This window comes from Thamnophis sirtalis, unplaced genomic scaffold (assembly GCF_051295495.1).
Source record: "Thamnophis sirtalis isolate CommonGarterSnake01/CBP01778 unplaced genomic scaffold, rThaSir2_p1.2 scaffold_6, whole genome shotgun sequence".
Taxonomy (NCBI): Eukaryota; Metazoa; Chordata; class Lepidosauria; order Squamata; family Natricidae; genus Thamnophis; species Thamnophis sirtalis.
In genome coordinates, this window is record NW_028261386.1 from 20,489,331 (window position 1) to 20,510,294 (window position 20,964).

At 41.9% G+C, this 20,964-nt stretch overlaps 1 protein-coding gene across 1 annotated transcript in view; it reads right to left on the minus strand.

Annotated features, from left to right (window-relative positions):
- FSIP2 (fibrous sheath interacting protein 2) overlaps window positions 1-20,964 on the minus strand; it is a 70,458-nt gene that overhangs the window by 29,672 nt on the left and 19,822 nt on the right. Inside the window, exons 9-16 of the mRNA XM_087718022.1 lie at window positions 19,472-19,587; window positions 17,446-17,503; window positions 11,673-12,506; window positions 9,532-9,659; window positions 9,287-9,356; window positions 5,714-5,795; window positions 5,270-5,306; window positions 9-3,455 (exon numbers count right to left, since the gene is read on the minus strand). Coding sequence (XP_087574148.1) covers window positions 9-3,455; window positions 5,270-5,306; window positions 5,714-5,795; window positions 9,287-9,356; window positions 9,532-9,659; window positions 11,673-12,506; window positions 17,446-17,503; window positions 19,472-19,587 — 4,772 coding nt within the window. The remainder of the gene's footprint in view (window positions 1-8; window positions 3,456-5,269; window positions 5,307-5,713; window positions 5,796-9,286; window positions 9,357-9,531; window positions 9,660-11,672; window positions 12,507-17,445; window positions 17,504-19,471; window positions 19,588-20,964) is intronic.

Sequence of the window (20,964 nt, forward strand, 5' to 3'; positions counted from 1 at the left end):
CCAGGGACTTGATGCTTACTTCTTTTGGGATCTGGAAAACGACTCTTGTGTCCAGCCTTGGATCCACATTCTTTCAACTGTGCCAGAGGCTCTACTGTCTTCTGCACAAAATCATAGAGGAGGGACTGGAGTTGAGATGAAAGTGCCCCCTTCATATTCATAGCAGCTGCAAGACCAGAACTCAGATCTTCAAACACAATATCCACCAAGTCGTTGGAAACCAGCGAAGCATCAGATTTCACCCCAGCTGGGTTGGACAATGATTTTTTTGTGCTGCCATCTGCAGCCTTGCGAAACTGTAATTCCCCCGTTCCAGAACTGTCCATATCTAACATTATCGTCTGAAAGATTTCATTTAAAAGGGTTTCCACTGTATTTTGGATTTGGGTCTGAAGATCTCTTTTATAAGTAGGGTTTTTCTTGAAAACCTTTTCCAATACGCTTTCTTTCCGTGGTAAAGAGGACTCTTCTTCAGAAATATGTTCTTGGGGGGCAAAAATAGTCAAAACCATGCTGACAATTTGGGTAGCAGCTATGCTCTCAGAGAATATAACGGGAGGAGTTGAAATTTTATCCACTTCCTTATCCAGCTCGTGCTTTAGATTTTTCAAAATCAACCTAGCCACATCACTGGCATATGATTTTAAATCTGAGAAAGACAATGATACTGTCTGTTCTGGCTTTTCTTTTGCAGCTAAAATAGAACTATTGTAAGAGTTAAAAATATCCTCTAAACAATTAGGCAAATTACCATGTTGGTTGGCCAGAATTCTTTTGAATTCTTCTTGTAAAGCCGAGGAAAAGTCTGAACTAATTGACATTTTTAAGTTTTGCACATCCAAGCATAACTGAGATTCCACTTTGGATATGACAAAGGATTCCAGTTTTGCTATAAACATTTGCACTAAATCATTAGCCAGATCTGACTTAGATGGGTGTTCAGGCTGACTAATGTGCATTTTTCTGCTACTCTGCACTTCTTCCTGGGGAAATTCTGAGTCATTCTCGGGGTCCCTGAAATGCACTGTTGGTAGGCTTTTGCCAGATTCTCTTGACACACTTAGAGGAAGGATATCAGTGAAAACGAGGCTAGCTTGCCTGCTCTTGACATCTTGCATGTCGGTTTGAGCCATGCGGGAAAGAATTTGGAAAACAGATTTTACCAGATCATCTGTAAAAGCATGGATTTCTGCGTCCGAGATTAGAATCTGACCAAGTATTTCACTTTGTCCCTTGGAGGCAGGTTGCCCCTCTGCCTGTTGCCTGCTCATGTTCACTTGGGAAAGAGATGACGGAGAAACACTGGGGGGCCAGGCTGTTTGCTCTGCCAAAACATGCTGGAATGTTTCCTTTAAAAGATTCTGCACCGTTTCAATGATTGGCAATTGTTCTTCCCCTTTAAAGTTGTCTTCCATTTGTTTCATGATCTGCTCTAAAGTCCACTCAGGAGCTGTTGTCCCTTGTCTTGCCTTTGACACTGGGTCAGCAGAAAGTGTAGCATTTTCTGGACTTTCCAAAGAACAAAAAATGGCATTTTGCACAAGAGTATCCAAGGTACTTTCTGTTTTCTGCAGATATTTTGATTGACCCGTCGTATCGTCATCCAGAAATTCCCCATCATCCTGCAAAGCAGATTTGGAGTGAGACCTGCTTCTCTGTCGTGGTTCAAGACCAAAACCTTCATATTCAGGCTTTGGAACCTTGTTGGTTTTTAATTTCCCATCCTGATGCTGCTTGTCTTTTTCTTCCTGTTCAGCTTCAGCGTAAATTACCATGCCAGGAACATTAACAGGAGGAAATGGTTTTCTTACATTTTTCTCTGTTGTAAAGAGTGTTTTAATGGTCACCCCTCCAGCTGATGTTTCATAAGTTTTGTGGCTAGGAGGCTCAATTTGTATCTTGGGGCAAGAACTGGGTTTTGCTGATGGAGAGAGAATCCTCAGTTTTTCAGTACTTAGATCGTTGAATACATCGTTAATGATCTGGAGGATAACTGAGCTCTCTGTGGATGGAGCAACTCCTTCTTGGCTCACCTGACGCTGGATGTAGCATAGGATGTTGCCAATCATCTCTTCCACGTATTGAAGGATGTTTGTCTCTGAAGAAGCAACCGTTTTGGAAACTATCTTCCGAATTGTGTCTTTCACAATGGCATTTGCTGCTTCGGATTCTGCCGTATGCGGTGGAACTGCGGCGTACAGTTGTTCGAGCGGTATGCCAATTGCTTTGATTTTAGAAAAGAGTTCAAACTGGGACACTTTGGTTTGGCTCGACATAGCAAAGACCTTCAGTTTGTCGATAATAATCTGAACAATCTCCTCGGCAACGCCCAGCATAGACTCAAAGGAGAGGGGCATCTGAGCCCTCCAAAAAGTTGGATCCGGGTCAGTATATTTCTCACTGGCTGCCAGGCACATTGCTTTCCACTCCGTGGAGAAGTCATCTCTGGAAATGGTTTCAAAGTATTTCTTCTGAGTGGTGCAGTGGAGTTTACTGAGCACATTTTCAACAATATCATTGGCGACAAAACTGGCCACCCTTGAAACCGAACCAGCCACTGGCGGCTCGGCAGAATGGCTGCCTAGCAAGCTATCTGATATGGATTCAAGAAGGACTTCCATTGAAATAGAGACAGAACAAGCGGTACATCCCAGGTCACCTAGTATTTTTTTGAAAATGTCATCCAGAATCACTGCAGTGACTCTGGCGAGAGGCAACTTCAGGTCACTGAAAATACACTTAAGGTCCTTCACATCGATGGGCTCCCTTTGGTGAGCAGAACAGTCTGGTGGGTTCTGTTCCCCTCCAGTAGAGGGCAATTCTTCTGAATCAGTGGTCATTGTCGTTTCGGTTTTACAAAGGAGCCCTTTTGGCATTCTGTGCTTCTGTTTGCTGTGGTATAAAGTACTAACGTTTTCTGGATCATCTGTAGAACTTTTCTGCAACTGAGAGAGATGACTGTCTGATTTGGAACTCTTCATGCTCGGTGTGGTAGACAGAAGACCATGGTCTTTAGATGGAGAGAAAAAAACAGCTGTTTTTCCTCTCTTAAATTTTCCCTTAAGGATTTCACTATCTAGAGACAGGTGAGTGCTCTTGGTAAAAGAGGTAAAGGAAGACTTGGAGGAGAGCAAAGAGGTTGAGACTGGCTTCCCACTAGTAGAACGGAATTCACTCGGAGAGCTGGTGGTAGGTTTCATGCTTGTGTTAGTAAAGCTGACTTTCCTACTGGCAAAAGATGGGAGGCCCCCATAACTTTCACAAAGATCTTCATTGCAACTGGTGCAGCTGCTGGAATTCTCTGAAGATACTACAGACTCCTCAGAGATTGTGTACACCCGTGTCCTGACCCTCTCTTCAAATTTGGTGAGAGCGGGATAGAGGATACTTGTAACTGCTGACACTACCCATGTCATGATATTCTGGATGATTTTATTCAGTTCCGAAGAAGATACCTAATAAGAAGAGAAGAAGTGTGATATAACAGGCAAAAGATCTGCACGTAACTCCAAATAAGCAGTTGGGGGAAGGATGAACATCTAGCTCTTATTAATCGTGACCCGTCAAAACCGCGCTCGACTTAGCCGCGCCCGATTAAACCGCCTCGCTGACGTCATCAACAGGGCGACAACAGCCAGCGCGGAGAAAGAAGGGTGCTTTATATAGCGCTTTGAAAGCAAGCCGATTCAACTTAAGGTAAGGGTTAGGGTTAGGGTTAGGGTTAGGGTTAGGTTTAGGGTTAGGTTTAGGGTTAGCTTTAGGGTTAGGTTAAGGGTTAGGGTTAGGTTTAGGGTTAGGTTAAGGGTTAGGGTTAGGTTTAGGGTTAGGTTAAGGGTTAGGATTAGGTTTAGGGTTAGGTTAAGGGTTAGGTTTAGGGTTAGGTTAAGGGTTAGGTTTAGGGTTAGGTTTAGGATTAGGTTTAGGGACGTTAGGTTTAGGTTTAGGGGTTAATTTTAGGTTTAGGGTTTACAGCGTGCTTCTGTCTCCGCGCTGTTGTCACCCTGTTGATGACGTCAGCTACACGGTTTAGTCAGACGCGGTTTAGTCGAGCGCGGTTTTGTGGTGGAACCCTTATTAATCAATCTAAATAATCAAACCTTTGAGTGGCCTTTTTCCTGGCTTACTCATTTCCATTTCAGTTTTTGCTATTATTTTAACAATGTTCACTCAAATACCTAAAAACATTATACCATAGCCTACAGGGGCAAAATAGAAGCCAATATTCTATCTTGCCATCCAAAAAGATTCAACAAAAGAAATATTTTTTATTTGCACCCAGAGCTCCATTAAAGAGGCAGCTATTCTCCATTCAGGAATAAGTGGAGGGAAGGGGTTGAGGTAGCTTGTGTATGCTGGTCTCCCAGTGATCGGGATTTAAAGAGGAAAGCTTCTTAATTTTCTTTTTGTCTTCAAATCTGGACCAGATACACAGTCCTACTTACATGATGTTAGAAATCAGGCAATTTAATTTAATTAACACACTGTGCAAAGTCAAAATTGAGAAACTCGGTTAAACATGCTGTGTAAATGCGATCACATTATATCTCTGTGTTTCCCATATGCAGATGTTTTATTTGGGATAAAAGTGGGGATAATTGGCAAACAGAGCTGAAATGTCTAATTACACTTTTATTAACATTTAGGTTCTCTATGGTTTGAATCAGATGGTTAGATCAGCAGGTCAGCGGTTCAAATCTCACCGGCTCAGGGTTGACTCAGCCTTCCATCCTTCCGAGGTGGGTAAAATGAGGACCCAGATTGTTGGGGGCAATATGCTGACTCTCTGTAAACCGCTTAGAGAGGCCTGAAAGGCCTATGAAGCGGTATATAAGTCTACTGCTATTGCTATTACTGCTATTATGGATAGCAATAGCAATAGCACTTAAAGATTTATATACCACTTCAGACTGCTTTACAGCTCTCTCTAAGCCAGGGATGTTAAACTCACGGCCCATGGGCCACGCCTACCCCCGGTTTAGTGAAGGGGGGAAAGGCGCACTACATCACGTGGCAATGTGATATCACAAGTTTGACACCCCTGCTCTAAGTGGTTTACAGAGTCAGCATATTGCGCCCAACAATTTGGGTCCTCATTTATTGATCTCAGAAGGGTAGAAAGCTGAGTCAACCTTGAGACGGTGAGAGTCGAGCTGCTGGCAATTGGCAGAATTAGCCCTGCAATGCTGCATTCTAACCACTGTGCCATCACGGCCCTTACAAGTACACAGTCATCTCAAATGTAAGAATGATTAATAATAGAATGACCTACTTTTCCTTTTAGGGTCTCTCGAAGTGCTGTTTGATCTCTGAAAGCAAAAAGTGATGGGGAGGGTCAATGAAAAATTGTGGGGCAAACTATTACATCCATGCACACACAGAGATACAGATACAGATATACAGGTACACATACAGGTGGGTTTCTGCTAGTTTGCCTCGGATCGGGTGAACCAGTAGTGGTGGCAGCGGGAAGCTCCACCCGCCCGCCCAGATGCTTTTGCACATGTGCAAAAGCGTTGCACAAGCACGCAAGAGCGAACTGATAGTAAAATAAATTGAAACCCACCACTGACACAGGCATATAATACTTTCCAATGAACAACCTGGCAACATTCTTCTGATCAGAATGATAAAGGAAACTTATTGGGAATTCTGGAAATTGTGGTTCAGCAATACAAAGGTTAGAAATGGATGTTTTAGGAAGTCTGAGACTTACGAAGTAGAAAGCAAGTGCTGAAGATAAGCTGAGTAAGCTGACTCACATTCTTCATTGTCCTGAAATTTTGTAGTCATGTGCTCTGAAAGAAGGTGAATATCAGCATTAACCTCTCTATCTATCACCCATCTCCTCCCACTTATGACTGCATGACTGTAACTTTGTTGCTTGTATCCTTACGATTTATGTTGATGTTGATTGTTTCCTGATTGCTTATTTGTTACCCTATAATTATCATTAAGTGTTGTACCTTAGGATTCGTGACAAATGTATCTTTTCTTTTATGTACACTGAGAGCATATGCACCAAAGACAAATTCCTTGTGTGTCCAATCACACATGGCCAATAAAGAATTCTATTTTATTCTAACGTGCTGTACAGCAATCTAATTAATGAAGGGAGCCTTGAAATGCCAATGTTCCCCTCACTTTCATCCACCAAACTCTAACGCAACCGAATGTCAGATGAGGGAAGTCCACTAAGTCAGACATGGGATTTTGATCCGTAAATGGAGTAGATATGCAGTCTAACACATAACTGTTGAAATTGAACACCCTGGAGAAAGCTCAAGGATGCCTTGTTCTCGTCCGCTCACTGTCCCAAATGGGATTATTATTATTTGATGAAGTATATCTAGGTGGTCAGCCATTCTGTCAACAAAATGTTTTAATTTCAGAATGGAAGCTAAACCAGAATCATTCCCACTATTTCACCTATCAAGATGCCACAGGCATTTCTGTGCAAGTCTGCAGTGCTTTTGATAGCTTATCAGAAACATGTCTTAATAAGTGATACTTTAATCAATCAATGCTAAGCTAGTAAAATTATCTGCTACAATGTCCTACCTGTCAATGACTACTTCAGCTTCAACCGCAACAACACACGAGTTCACAATAGATACAAACCAGGGCTGGGTTCCTGCCAGTTCTAACCTCTTCTATAGAAGAGGTTCCACAAATCTACAGTGCCGTTTAGAACCGGTTCCAGCTCCCTCCCCCTGCCTATCCACACATCATCAAGATGAAGAGCGAGAGGAGGAATTCTGGGAGTTGAAGTCCACAAGTCTTAAAGCTGTCAAGTTTGAACACCCCTGGGGTTTTTTTTATAAAGGGTTAGGGATGCAAGGGTCTTGTAACTTGACAGCTTTAAGACTTGCACAATTCAATCCCAGAGTTCCTGAGCCAACATGACTGAAGGAGGAATTTTGGGAGTTGAAGTCCACAAGTCTTAAAGCTGTCAAGTTTGAACACCCCTGGTTTTTTTTTTCTAAACGGTTAGGAGTGCAAGGGTCTTGTAACTTGACAGATTTAAGACTTGCGTGCTTCAAATGCCAGAGTTTCTCAGTCAACATTTTGGTTGCTAAGCAAAAGTGTTGTTAAGTGAGTTTCACCACATTTTACAAGTTGGCCATGCCCACCCAGTCACATGGCTGGCAAGCCACTCCCATCCAGTCACAGGGCCAGCAAGCCACTCCCACCCAGTGACATGGCCAGCAAGCCACTCCCACAAAGCAGGCCACACTTACAGAAGAGGTTCTAAAAAAATTTGAAACCCACCACTGATACAAACTTATGGTAAACGGCTCCAAACTTGATTGCATAAAATACAACTTCAATAACAGAGTTGTCAATGCCTGGAATGCACTACCTGATACTGTGGTTTCTTCCCCAAATCCCCAAATCCCCAAAACTTTAGCCTTACTGTCGACCTCACCCCATTCCTAAGAGGTCTTTAAGGGGCGTGCATAAGCACACCAGCATGCCTTACGTCCCTTTCCTTATATTTCCTTGTATTCGTATTCATTTCATGTATTCATAATCATGTTGATACTTATATCTGTTATCTAATTCATATTTGATGAAATAAATAAAATAAAATAAAAATAATCTGCCCACCGTATTGGCCTATCCTGGCCTCACAAGCCTGCCTTTGGCTCTTTGATCCAGCTTTATTATTTGCTACTATGCTGAAAAATAAGGAGTTGGCCATCAGGCAATCCCTCCAATGGCCGCCCAGATTCACAAAATGTAAAATGCAGCTGCTTTGGTTGATGGACATGGGAAGTGCACCAAAAGGGACATAAGCAAGACAGAAAGGATGAATCAGTGGCATTGACTGGAGCCTAATTCATATTCTAATACAGGTAGATCTCGAGTTACAACAGTTCATTTTGTGATCGTTCAAAGTTACAACGGGTCTGAAAGGTGACTTATGACCATTTTTCATACTTGCGACCTGGGCTGTTTCCCCATGGTCACAAGGTCAAAATCCAGACATTTGACAACTGACTCCTCTTTATGACGGTTGCAGTGTCCTGAGGTCATGTAAGTGATCCCCTTTTACGACTTTCTGACGAGCAAACTCCATGGGGAAGCCAGATTCACTTAACAACTGGGGCAAGAAAGATCGTAAAATGGGGCAAAATTCACTTAACAACTGCCCCACTTAGCAGTAGAAATTTTGGGCTCGATTGGGGTTGTCCATCAAGGAGTACCTGTGATGCCCTTCATGACGCAGGAAAGATGTTCATGCATTTGCAGCAATTCTCACAGAAGGATCCTTTCAGAGAAAGGCTCGTTGGAGTGAGCTCTTTTGTTTTGTGAAAAGGGAGATTATTTGGAAGTGGAAAGCCTGATATTAAATGTCCAGTTGCTGCAGTAGGCCTGAAAAAAGGTGTGAACTAGTTACACCCAGTGGGGAAACAGTTCAGAGGTGGTATTCAGCAGGTTCTGACCAGTTCTGGAGAACCGGTAGCGGAATTTTTTTTAATAAAGGTTTTTTATTTTTTCATTTTCATAACAAATAAGCACATGTATACTATTACATAACCAACATTATATTATATTGTTAAATGTTTACATCTATTGTATTACCACCAACTCCCAAAAAATGATTATTGGCTCGTCCGCTCTCCATACACCGTATTTGTACCCTACCATCACTTTCTTCTCTCTCTCTCCTCTTCCTCCCTACTCCCTTTCTTCCATCTGTCGTCCTTCTCTTCTCTACTTCCCATTCCTCTCTGCTTCTCCTCTTTCCCCTTTCCACTCCTTCTTTCTCTCCTCCTCTTCCCCCCCTCCTATCCCTCTCTTCTTCCCTTATCTCTCTCCTCTACTTCCCACTCTTCATCTCATTTACTTGGTGTATTTCAGCCTCTGAACAAGCTCCATTTTATGTTGATGATATTTATAATTCCATTTCAATATACAAATTTAATTTTAACATATAGCTTCCTCCTTCTTTTTTCAAGGAAAACAAGTATACATATATAGTAATTATTATTTTTTTTAAACAGCCTATTTTTGGCGGTAGCGGAAATTTTGAGTAGTTCGGAGAACCGGTAAATACCACCTCTGACTGGCCCCGCCCCCATCTATTCTCTGCCTCCTGAGTCCCAGCTGATTGGGAAGAAATGGGGATTTTGCAGTATCCTTCCCCTGGAGTGGGGAGGAAATGGAGATTTTACAGTATCCTTCCCCTGCCACACCCAGTCAACCATGCCCACCAAGCCATGCCCACAGAACCAGCAGTAAAAAAATTTGAATCCCACCACTGAAACAGTTTGGCCCTTACCTGTTTTCCCCTTATTAAGTCGTCTCTTCTTCTCTGAGTGTCTTTCACGTGGTTGACTCTCTGGCTCATTCTAGCAAAAATTTTAAAAGGATTTTTAAAAAATGTTATCAATGTTTTGCCTGCAATGGTCGGTTGGCCCAGAATTTAAACTGCTCCTTGTATAGTCTACCTGCTATCTATTCAGGCCCTCCCTCAGCCCAAGCACAGCCCCTCAGCTTTTTGAAGTCCAAAGGGTAGTGTTATACCATTAAAGTTGCTTTCTTCCTTTGCTTCACTTTCGAAGAGCCTTCGTTAGCAGCATGACGAGAGCCTGTTGAATACATGGATGTTTTGCCTGACGGCTTCGATGGATTTCGGTGAGATGGATTTCCTCCTAGCAGGAAAAACTTGCATTTGCAAATGCCCAAAATTCAAATTTCATAACCACCCAACTACATTACTCCAATGCAACAAATCATAGGATGGCAGAGGCCAACAGAGCGTCATGAAGTGCTTTGGGCCTTTCATGCCGATGAGCATTAGCAATATCAGCAGCACAATCAGAACAAGGTTTGCAAATTTAGATTTGTGCCCATTATCAGAGCTCATTACCATTTCATAATGAAAAGCAACCTCTCTACACATTACAAAACACCAAAAGGCAACATGGAAAGCACAGGAATGCAACAGAACAGAACAGAATAACAGAATTGGAAGGGATCTTGGAGGTCTTCTAGTCCAACCCTTTGCCTAGACAGGAAAACCTACACCACTTCAGACAAATGGTTATCTAATCTCTTCTTAAAAACTTCCAGGTGTTGGAGCATCCACAACTTCTGGTGACAAGTCATTCCATTGATTAATTGTTCTAACTGATAGGAAATTTCTCCTTAGTTCTAGGTTGCTTCTCTCTTTGATTAGTTTCCACCCATTGCTTCTGCCTTCAGGTGCTTTGGAGAATAGCTTGCCTCCCTCTTCTTTGTGGCATCTCCTGAGATATTGGAACACTGCTATCATGTCTCCCCTAGTCCTTCTTTTCATTAAACTAGACATACCCAGTTGCTGCAACTGTTCTTCATATGTTTTGGCCTCCAGTCCCCTAATCATCTTTGTTTCTCTTCTCTGCACTCTTTCTAGAGTTTCCACATCTGTTTTACATTGCGGTGACCAAAACTGTATGCAGTATTGCAAGTGTGACCCTACCAAGGCCTTATAAAGTGGAATTAACACTTCATGTGATCTTGATTCTATCCCTCTGTTTATGTAGCCTAGAACTGTGTTGGTTTTTTTGGCAACTGCTGTACACTGCTGGCTCATATTTAATAACATATAATGATTTTTATATGATGGGATTGGCATTTGCTGTAAAAAAGGAAGAAAATGATGCGTTTCCAAAACCAAAGGCTAGAAATGGAAACAATTTGAGAGATAGGTCAAATTTTGATCAAACGTCTTACAGGTCGTTCTCGAGTTATGAATGGTCCCTTAGCAACTGTTTGAAGTTACGGTCTACCTGAAAAAGTGACTTAGGTTCCAGATCTGAAATTCCCATGATTGGCATCCTCCCACAATCGTGTGATTGCACTTTGAGCACTTGGCAACACGGCCATATTTAGTATCCCTCAGTCCCATGACCATGTTTGACAAGAGTTTTGTCAAAAGCCAGCATTTACTTCCGGTTTTTGCAAAATCACATGTCAGTATTCCAAGTAATGCACCCAGAGGAAGTAGAACTCTGAGGTAGGTTGATTCCTCAAAGAACAATTTTATTGGATACATCATATTGGCACAACTGGTGAAAGCCAACTCTGAAAGTTCCCGCGGCTTTCACCTATTAAAAAGTAAAGTTTCCCCTTTCCCTCAAGTCAGTGGTCATGCTGTCCAATCAAAGTGCTGACCGGTTGCTTGGTTATCTCACTACTCCTCTGGCCAACTACCTGTTAGAATGTCCTTGGTTCCCACAGGAAAACTTTTTGTTTTGGCTACAAAACCCCATCTAGTTATATCCCCCCTCCCTGTCCCTTCTTCTGCTTTGTGGTAACTCTGAAGCCTCCAAGATGGCCTCAGCCAGGTTCACTTCAGGGTTGACATCACACTCACAGTGATCAATGGGTTCACAGTGATGACCACTGCATTTGCTTAGTGACTGCTGAAAAAATATATTGTCAAATCAGATTGGTCACGCAACAGATCCCTTTTATGACTGCTAATGACTTGCGACCTCCATTATAGCTGCAACTCAAGGGCTACTTGTATTCAGCTCTTCTATCCTATATTAGCTATGGATATCAAATGACAGCCTCCCACCCCACCCAATGAACATTTTCTCCACAGAATTCTTTTATCCTCCTTTTTTATTTACATTTCAGTCCCAGGACATAAGACTGCATCTTGAGGTAAAACTTACCACCTGAGCATGAGAAAATGTGCTTGTTGTTGCTATTGCTTGTTCCGTGTTTGCTGCTTCCACTTGAATCATAACCACCGCCTGCTTTTCCACTGCTGCTCCCACACCCGGCTGATCCACAGCAACCAGTCTTGCCACTGTTACTGGAATATCCTCCAGGCCCACAACCGGAACCACAACAGGAAGTCTTGCTCCCACATCCAATGGATCCACAACAGGAAGTCTTGCTTCCACATCCAGTTGACCCACAACAGGAAGTCTTGCTTCCACAACCAGTGGATCCACAGCAGGAAGTTTTGCTCCCACATCTGGTCAATCCACAGGAAGTCTTGCTTCCACATCTGGTTGATCTGCAAGGTTTGCTTCCACATCCAGTTGATCCACAGCAGGAAGTCTTGCTTCCACAACCGGCTGATCCGCAACAGGAAGTTTTGCTTCCATAACCGACTGATCCAGAACAGGAAGTTTTGCTCCCACAACCGGCTGATCCAGAACAGGAAATCTTGCTTCCGCAACCGGCTGATCCACAACAGGAAGTTTTGCTTCCGCAACCAGCTGATCCGCAACAGGAAGTTTTGCTCCCACAACCAGCTGATCCAGAACAGGCAGCTTTGTTCACACAACCAGTTGATCCACAGGCTGATGCTCCACCATCATTGCTGGCAGACACAGCTGAAACAGAGGGTGGAAATTTATCTTTGCTCATTCCTGTCAGGCCAGACCCAGGATTGGCTGATGGGTTGTGACTAACCACACTACTGGTCAATGACACAGCATCCTTAGCTGAAGAGAAGGAAACTTTGCTGCTGCCAGGATGAGGAACAACAGATTCGCCTGCAGCAAAGGACAAGAAGTGGTATCTAAGATAGGAGGACTTATGAAAAGGAGAATAAACCTACTTATTACCCTGCCAGTTTCACTGCTCAGTGCATGAGAATAAAACTTTTAAATCTAAAATGCACAAACTAAGGCCCTGAAAATCTTGAACATGGCATCAAATACATCTAAAAGGTATTATCACATTCAAATTTTAAATATGAAAAGAAAATGACCGAGTACAAATGGGAAAGCCATCATATTAACTATACTTTGTGTTAATTAAGCCTTTCAATTTAAATGAAATTAATCCAAATTTAGTTTTGTCCCAGCTCTACCAATCAGAGACCTGTATGGGCCTAATTTGAAATGGAAAGAGAAAAAAATACAAATCTTGCTTACTGCACAACCTAGGAGGCACAGTACCCAAATTTCCCCTAAAATAAGATCGGTTGTTATATTAATTTTTGTTCCAAATTATGCATTAGGGTTGTTTTAGGGTAAATACAGTACTAAATGTATCAGTCTGCCTGATTATCTTAACTGAGGCTTATTTTGGGGGTAGGACTTATATTATGGACATCCTGAAAAATCATGCTAGGGCTTATTTTCCAGTTGGGTCTTATTTTCAGCATTGCCATATACTGATAATTCAAACTTATGGGGCTCAATTGGAATCCTACATTGTTTTTTCTTCTTTTTCTCTTTCCTCTACTAACAACTCTCTAAAATCATCAGTCTAGGTTCTCTTCTTCTAGGCTCTTCTCGGTTTTTGCATTTAACCTTCCCCAACCAGAAGCAGGTTTCCAAATCCTACATGGATCCCCCAGTGCAGATATTAGATTCATTTAAAGATGTGTGAACTTCAATTCTGAAAATTTCCTAGTCAGCATGCTGGGTAATTCTGGAAGTTGAAGTTGACACATCTTAAGAGTTTTTAAGGTTGAGAAACACTGCTCTAGAGCACAGGTATCAAATTTGTGGTGTCCCGTTCCCGTCCCGTGATGTTTTGTGATGTTTTTCCCATTCGTGGAGCTGGAGTGGGCATGGCCTGTGCCTGATGCATCCAGCCCATGGGCTGCCAGTTTGACACCCCAGCTCTAGATGATCCCACGTGACTCTTTGGATCCTGATGCCTTTTGAGAAATCAAAGCAGATGGGTATAATTGTAGTTTCGTGTGTGTGTGTGTGTGTGTGTGTGTGTGTGTGTGTGTGTTCACATACATGAGTTCATGCAATCCTGCCTGAAGTTGCAGAGAGCCCTAGACTATTTCCAGTTTTCAAGGATCTTAGCCATGGTAAAAGTTAAAAATGTGTGTGTGTGTGTGTGTGTGTGTGTGTTGGTCTTGTTGTATTTGCATCTTTTCCCATGTAAGATTTAGATTGTCTTGGCAACATTTCGGCAAGGTCTCACTCGCCATCTTCAGGCTGGTGTTTTCGGCTGAAACGTTGCCAAGACAATCTCAATCTTACACGGGAAAAGACCTGAATACAACAAGACTAACATACCTACACCCGTGATATATATATTAATTAGCAGGTTTTTAAATCTGAGCCCCTCTTTTAGTTTGAGGTTCAGGGCAAATGGCCATCCTGGCTTTTCCTTCTCACTGATTTTGGGTGAGCAATAAAGGCATAAAGAGGAAATGGGGAAGAAAAAAGAGCAGGCTAATAAAACCAAGACAAAAAAGAGCTGGGTTAGAGGAATGGAGGGTGTGGAGAGACATGAGTGTCCCCCAGGATTTACTTCTATCCCCAATATTGCTCTCCTTTTTTTGTCCCTTCACTTTCCATTCACATTGATGTTTTGTTCTCTCACAGCTGAATTTAAGAACATCCTTTACTTCCCAAAATCATTGGGCATATCAAATTAATTAATGAATTAAATCAGTTACCAATTTAGCAACTGCATTCACTGCAACGTGTTAAACTGGTTATTGTGGTCTTAGCATAAAAGATGATTTCAGGCCATTTAATTATCCTATAGTGCAATGTGTTGTACAAGCCTAGACAAAGGTTTAGGCCAGGTACCAAATTAAGCATATAGTGTGAACACAGCTACCGTGTCTCCTCGAAAATAAGACCCAACTGGAAAATAAGCCCTAGCATGATTATATTATGAGTAGGGCTCATAATATAAGCCCTACTCCCCCCCAAACAAGCCCCAGTTAAGACAGGCACATTTAGTACTGTATTTTCCCCAAAATAAGACCTAATAAATCCTACTGGGTCTTTTGGAGCAAAAATTAATATAAGATCCGCTTGTATTTTCGGGGAAACACAATAATGGTAAAATAACCAAAAGAGAGAATATGGGAAAGAAAGAAAGAAAGAAAGAAAGAAAGAAAGAAAGAAAGAAAGAAAGAAAGAAAGAAAGAAAGAAAGAAAGAAAGAAGGAAGGGAAGGGAAGGGAAGGGAAGGGAAGGGAAGAGAAGAGAAGAGAAGAGAAGAGAAGAGAAGAGAAGAGAAGAGAAGAAAGAAGAAAGGAAGGAAAAAGGAAGGAGAAGTTTTGATACAGATTCCCTAAGAAGCTTTATAAATAAATAAATGGAACCACTAGGGGGAAAACAAAGCAGGTTAAGAAATTTATTCATGATTTAATATTTGAAAAATCTAAAGAGAACATAACAAAGATCAAACAAAATGTGATGAAGATATAAACTTGCAGTATTTGCTGGGAGAGGATAAAGTTTTTAAACTGTCTGGATCATCTCAATAGAATGAAAACAGAAGACAAAAGCCAGATTGGGAAGGATCGGGAATAGGACTGTTAGTTAAGGTACTTCACTAGTAACACGGTAGGGGAAGATAGACCATATTGTTACATCCTGTTAAGCCAAAAGTTACCCTGGACAACAGAAAATCAAGGTTTTAATGGATGAGACTGCCCTGGATGAAGGACTACTATACTGCAAACGCATACAGACTTTTCCAAAACAGGCTGAATCTCAATGACAAATACCCAAAGGGTTTAAACAGGTGAAACAGAATAAATAACAGTGTGACTGAATGATGATTTAAAAGATGTACACATCTGAGTAGGTAGCATGTGATCTTCAAAAATTTTTAATGTGGCCCTCTTGAAATCTTGCAAAAGTTGACACTGAGTTTTAATTTATAAGTAATGAGGGAAATCATTAAATATCTAGGGCATAATAATGTCCACGTTGCATTCTTTTCAATATTACTTAAATAAAATGTAGTTATTGTTCTGCCTACGCCCATTTAATTGGGTGTGGCCTTTTCTTTGTCCTGACCCGACCCTACTTTGGGGAAAAACCAATCCCATCAACATGAGGCAAAAGTCAGGTTTGCCCAAATTAATTGTGTATCCCTGAACTAAATGCTGGATATAGGAAATCCAACGTCTCATTTCTACCCTCTTTCCACATAGCCTATGTCAGAGAATGAAGTTATGATTTTGGAAGGGTTCTGAGCATCCTGAAGGAGCAGCAGGTGGTAAACCTGAGGCAAATAAGAGGATCTTCAGATTTGTAGGAAAATTTGCCTGATGTGGGAATACCATTCTTGCTAAAGGCTGGATTAAAATGGGATGGATGGGACAACTCTAATAATAATAGAAGGGCAAAGTGGCCCAAAAGAGGCCTTCAGAGTCATGAAAAGATTGTCTACCACAAACTTGCATTCAAGAGCGAGTCAATAGCAAGATTAGTAACAGTGTCGTTCAAGCTGAGAATTGTGTTCTCTGTGGGACATGGGATGGCCTCCGCTACAGCATTATGCATACTGCTTATTTGGTAGTAAATTGTGGCTAGACGCCAACCCAGTTAGTTGTGGGGCGAGGTGAGAACTACAGTGGGAAAATATGCCATTCAGAAGGGTAAGAACCGAGCTCCCCTGCATGAAGTACTCCTTAAGGCTCATGGCTACATGTTTTATGTGCTTCCTGAGTCACAATGCAGGGTACCGGATTGCACCATTTTGGCGATTGTGATCAAGCCACTGAAATTCAGAGATGTGGTTGGAGAGGATTCTGGAGGCTGTAAAAAGCAATTATACATTGCATTTGTAATAAATATGTAGGCTGCCTTCTGGGTTACCATTGTATGTGTGGACATTATGTACTAAGGTGGTGTATAAACACCGCAATAAAATCATTGATGTATTTTAGAAATAATTTATAATGATTGCTTTCTGGTCAGGGCCTCCAGAATTACCGTAGTTGGGTGTCAAACCCTCTCTGGGCTCTATGTGTGGTTCAGAGGCCTTGATGGAAATAGGAGTGATATTTCGCTTTGTAGTATGCTGGCTTTCTAGTCATTTTTTTTTTGTCAATAAAAAGAAATAAAATTAGCTAAGGCAAGAAGACTGGTAGATGCTACGAAACTGGTCAGCAGCACATAAGGCATGCAGGATTTTGTCCTGACTGAATGTCCCCATATTAGCTCCCATTGACCTTTCCTAATAATGAATACATACCTAATATTGCTGAAGACTCAAGGTTATGTTAAAGAATAAATAAAGGAATAAAAGAATGAAGGAAATTAATGATTAAAGCAAAAACAATTGCTAACATCTTGGTTTTTGATGATTGCTAATCTCTTGGGGGGCAACAGATTCCCACATGAGTTTGACATCCCTGCTATAGCATCTCTATCTTTTATATTTTATTTCTTCATTCTAAGCATAGAAACCACAGATATCCTTGTTTTAGCCTATATATGTCTTATTCGGGCAATGAAGTGGAGAACAATCTGTACCATTAATAGTTTTTAAGTTTTCAAGGTGCCACAAGATTCAGATTTTTATCTAACTTACATCATGTAGTTTGGCCTCAATCAACTAATCTATGCATAAATGTTAGCATCTATGAAGAATTGAAACCTCCCCCACTTAACAATATGTTATTATTGCAACAAAACACACAGAAAACTCCACAATCTGTGCCATCTTATTTATTTTAAGCCTTTGGGGAAGGAGGCTGCTCACTGATTACCTGGCTCCAAGTCAAGACTTCCCCTTTTGCGCTGGTCTTTCTCGACAAGGGTTTCTTGCTATAAAGTTAAAAATATATATATTTAAAAAAAGTAAGGATGAGAGCATTGAATTGAACATTTCAACTTCAGAGTAGACTTTAAACAGCCCCAACCTTAACTAACAGAGCTTAAAAAGACTGAATTTGCTATGACTCCACTCTTATGTATTACAGCAATATTTCTCAGCCTTGGCAACTTTAAGTTGTGTGGACTTCAACCCCCAGAATTCCCCAGCCAGTATGTAGGCAAAATATGTCCGTATTACAATGTTGTCCGATCCAAACTTTCATTTTACCCCATCATTAGTATGAGTCACCCACTGTTATATGTCTGTGAGAATAGATATTTCCACTACACACTCCCAGTTTTGTGGCCCGTTCCCTGCTAAAGCAGGGGACCTCAAAGGCCCCTCCAACTCTATTTTGATTGATTGATTGATTGTGTCAGTCAAGGAAATGCACCCTTGCTGTCATAAAGCCTGCCTTCTAGAATAATACCTTACCGAGTTTCACTCAGCTCCCATCTTGATGATATTCCAAAAATCCTTTTTTTAAAAAACTGGCTGTTTTCTCAGGACTTTACATAGGGTGGGTGTTGAGCCTTTCAGTTGTTTCATTGCATATGATGAGTGTTAAGTCTGCCCATTGTTTCATTGCCATGTTTTGCATTCCCACCCCCCCTCTGGACAATATTATTCTGCTTGTCTATTTTATTATTCCTATTTTTTTTAAAAAAAGTGTAAACTGCCAGAGTCAGGCAGCCCCTACATTTGAATAAATGGAATGAAGCAAGAGAGCAAACGAGTATACCAGACAATAAAAGTGAATAAAAGAAGGCGGCCTCACTTCCAGTTTGTTCTAGAGAAGATTTTGCAATAGTGATACTGGTACTTGGAAAAGTTAAATCATGGAGGCATCCTGTGGCCCACGATGTATTTTAACAATACAAAATGAAACACATGTACGTTGACGCAAGCCGTTTTCTATTCGATGCCATAGACATCATGAAAGAGAAGCAGCCCTTGTTCACAGCAAGAAAAAGAAAAAGGAAATCCTTTGGATTTTTGCAGCCCAGCTTTCATCACCCTATTGCAGGGGTGTCAAACTCAAGGCCCGGGGGCCGGATCTGGCCCGCAGGGTGGTTAGATCTGGCTCGCGGGGCCGCCTTAGAAACAGCAAAGGATCGGCCCGCAGTGCCTCTGTCAGCAAAAACAGAGCTCGGGAGGGCAGTTAATTCTAACTCTAATTCTAATCTTTTTGTTGGTAAATGAGACATCTGTTTCCCCAATTTTACAACCTTTCTTGCCACAGTCGAGTGAATGACTGCAGTTGTTCAGTTAGTACCCCAGTTGTTAAATGAATCTGGCCCCCCTCTTGACTTTGTTTGTCAGAAAATTGCAAAAGATGATCATGCGGCCTTGGGACATTGCAACCGTCACAAATATGAATAGCTTGCCAAGCATCTGAATGTTGGTCACATGACCATGGGGATGCTGCAATGGTCGTTAAGTGTGGAAAACAGTCATAAGTCACTTTTTCCAGGGCCGTTGTAACTTTGAATGGTCACTAAATGAATTGTTGTAAGACGAGGGCTGCCTGCACATATGTTGATGAAAATTTCCATTTAAATAAAACATGGTTTGTAGAGTACAAGACAGTAATCTCAGAATATATGTCCTAGCTCAGAGGTCTTCAAACTTGGCAACTTTAAGACTTGTGGACTTCAACTCGGCTGGAGAATTCTGGGAGTTGAAGTCCACAAGTCTTAAAGTTGCCAAGTTTGGGAACCCCTGTCCTAGCTTCTTATATGTCAAATGTGGCAATAAGAAGAATTGTATAAGGAAGTTTTAGCCAAGTGTTGTAAGTTGAGGACTCTATATGCAAAGATTAGCCTGATTGACCCTGGATATTCTTCTAAGTCAAGGCAAGATAGAAGCGGCCCTTTAGGGGTCTTGCAGACTTTTCCTTTCCATCAGACATATCTTACCTCTATTGTACTGGAAAATTTTCTTGGGATCAGTTCAGAGCTGGGTATACGGGTAGATCTTGTCTCATTTCTTTCTCTGGAAAGTGATACTTGACTCCCAGGTACAGTCAGGTCTCCTGGAATGTGGGGAGAAAAAGATAGAACTGAGCAACCAAATTTGGGACTTATGAAACCCATCCTTAGCTCCGGTGCTTCTAACCAAAGGAGCGGTTTGCTATATGTAAAAGGTAACAGATTAACAAAGTTGGAAGGGACCTTATAGGTCATCTAATCCAACCCCCGCTCAAGCAGGAGACCCCACACCATTTTTGACAAATGGCAGTCCAATCTCTTCTTGAAAGTCTTGAGTGATGAAGCTCCCACAACTTCTGAAGGTAACTTCTGTTCCATTGGCTGATTGTTCTTACTGTCAGAAAGTTCCTCCTTATTTCTAGATTGAATCTCTCCTTGATCAGTTTCCATCCATTATTCCTTGTCTGGCCTTCACGTACTTTGGAAAATAGCTTGAACCCCTTCTCTCTGTAGCAGCCTTTCAAATATTGGAACACTGCTATCATGTCTCTTCTGGTCCTTCTCTTCACTAGACTAGCCACACCCAGTTCCTGTAACTGTTCTTCATATGTTTTAGTCTCCAGTCCCCTAATCATCCTGCTTGCTCTTCTCTGCACTTTTTCTAGAGTCTCAAAATCTTTTTTATAGGGTGGTGACCAAAACTGGATGCAATACTCTAGGTGTGGTCTTACTAGGGCTTTACAGAGTTGTATTAGTACATCACTTGATCTTGATTGTATCCCTCTGTTAATGCAATTTAGGATTGCATTGGCTTTTTTGGCTGCCGCTGCACACTGCTGGCTCATATTTAGCTGGTTATCCACTAAGACTCCAAGATCCCTCTCACAGTCACTGCTATTAAGCCTGGTTTCACCCAGTTTATATGTGTACTTTTGATTTTTCTTACCTAAGTGTAGGACTTTATTTTTCTCTACAATGAACTTCATTTTGTTAGATAGGGCCCAGTGTTCAAGTCTGTCAAGATCCATCTTGAGCCTATTTCTAGGGCCTTGATGACGAATCTATGGCACACATGTGGCACGCGGAGCCATATCGGTGGGCATGTGGTTAGGGTGCCGAGGTGGCGCAGTGGTTAGGGTGCGGTACTGCAGGCCACTTCAGCTGACTGCTAGCTGCAGTTCGGTGGTTCAAATCTCACCGGCTCAAGGTTGACTCAGCCTTCCATCCTTCCGAGGTGGGTGAAATGAGGACCCAGACTGTGGGGGCGATATGCTGACTCTGTAAACTGCTTAGAGAGGGCTCAAAGCCCTATGAAGCGGTATATAAGTCTAACTGCTATTGCTATTGCTGTTGCTGTTGCTATGTGGGCTGAGCTGCAGCGCATGCGCGCACAGACCAGCTGATTTTTGGGCCTTTTGGGCCCACCAGAAGTCGACAGATGGGCCGTTTTTGGCCTCCGGAGGTTCTCTGGGTGGTGGGAA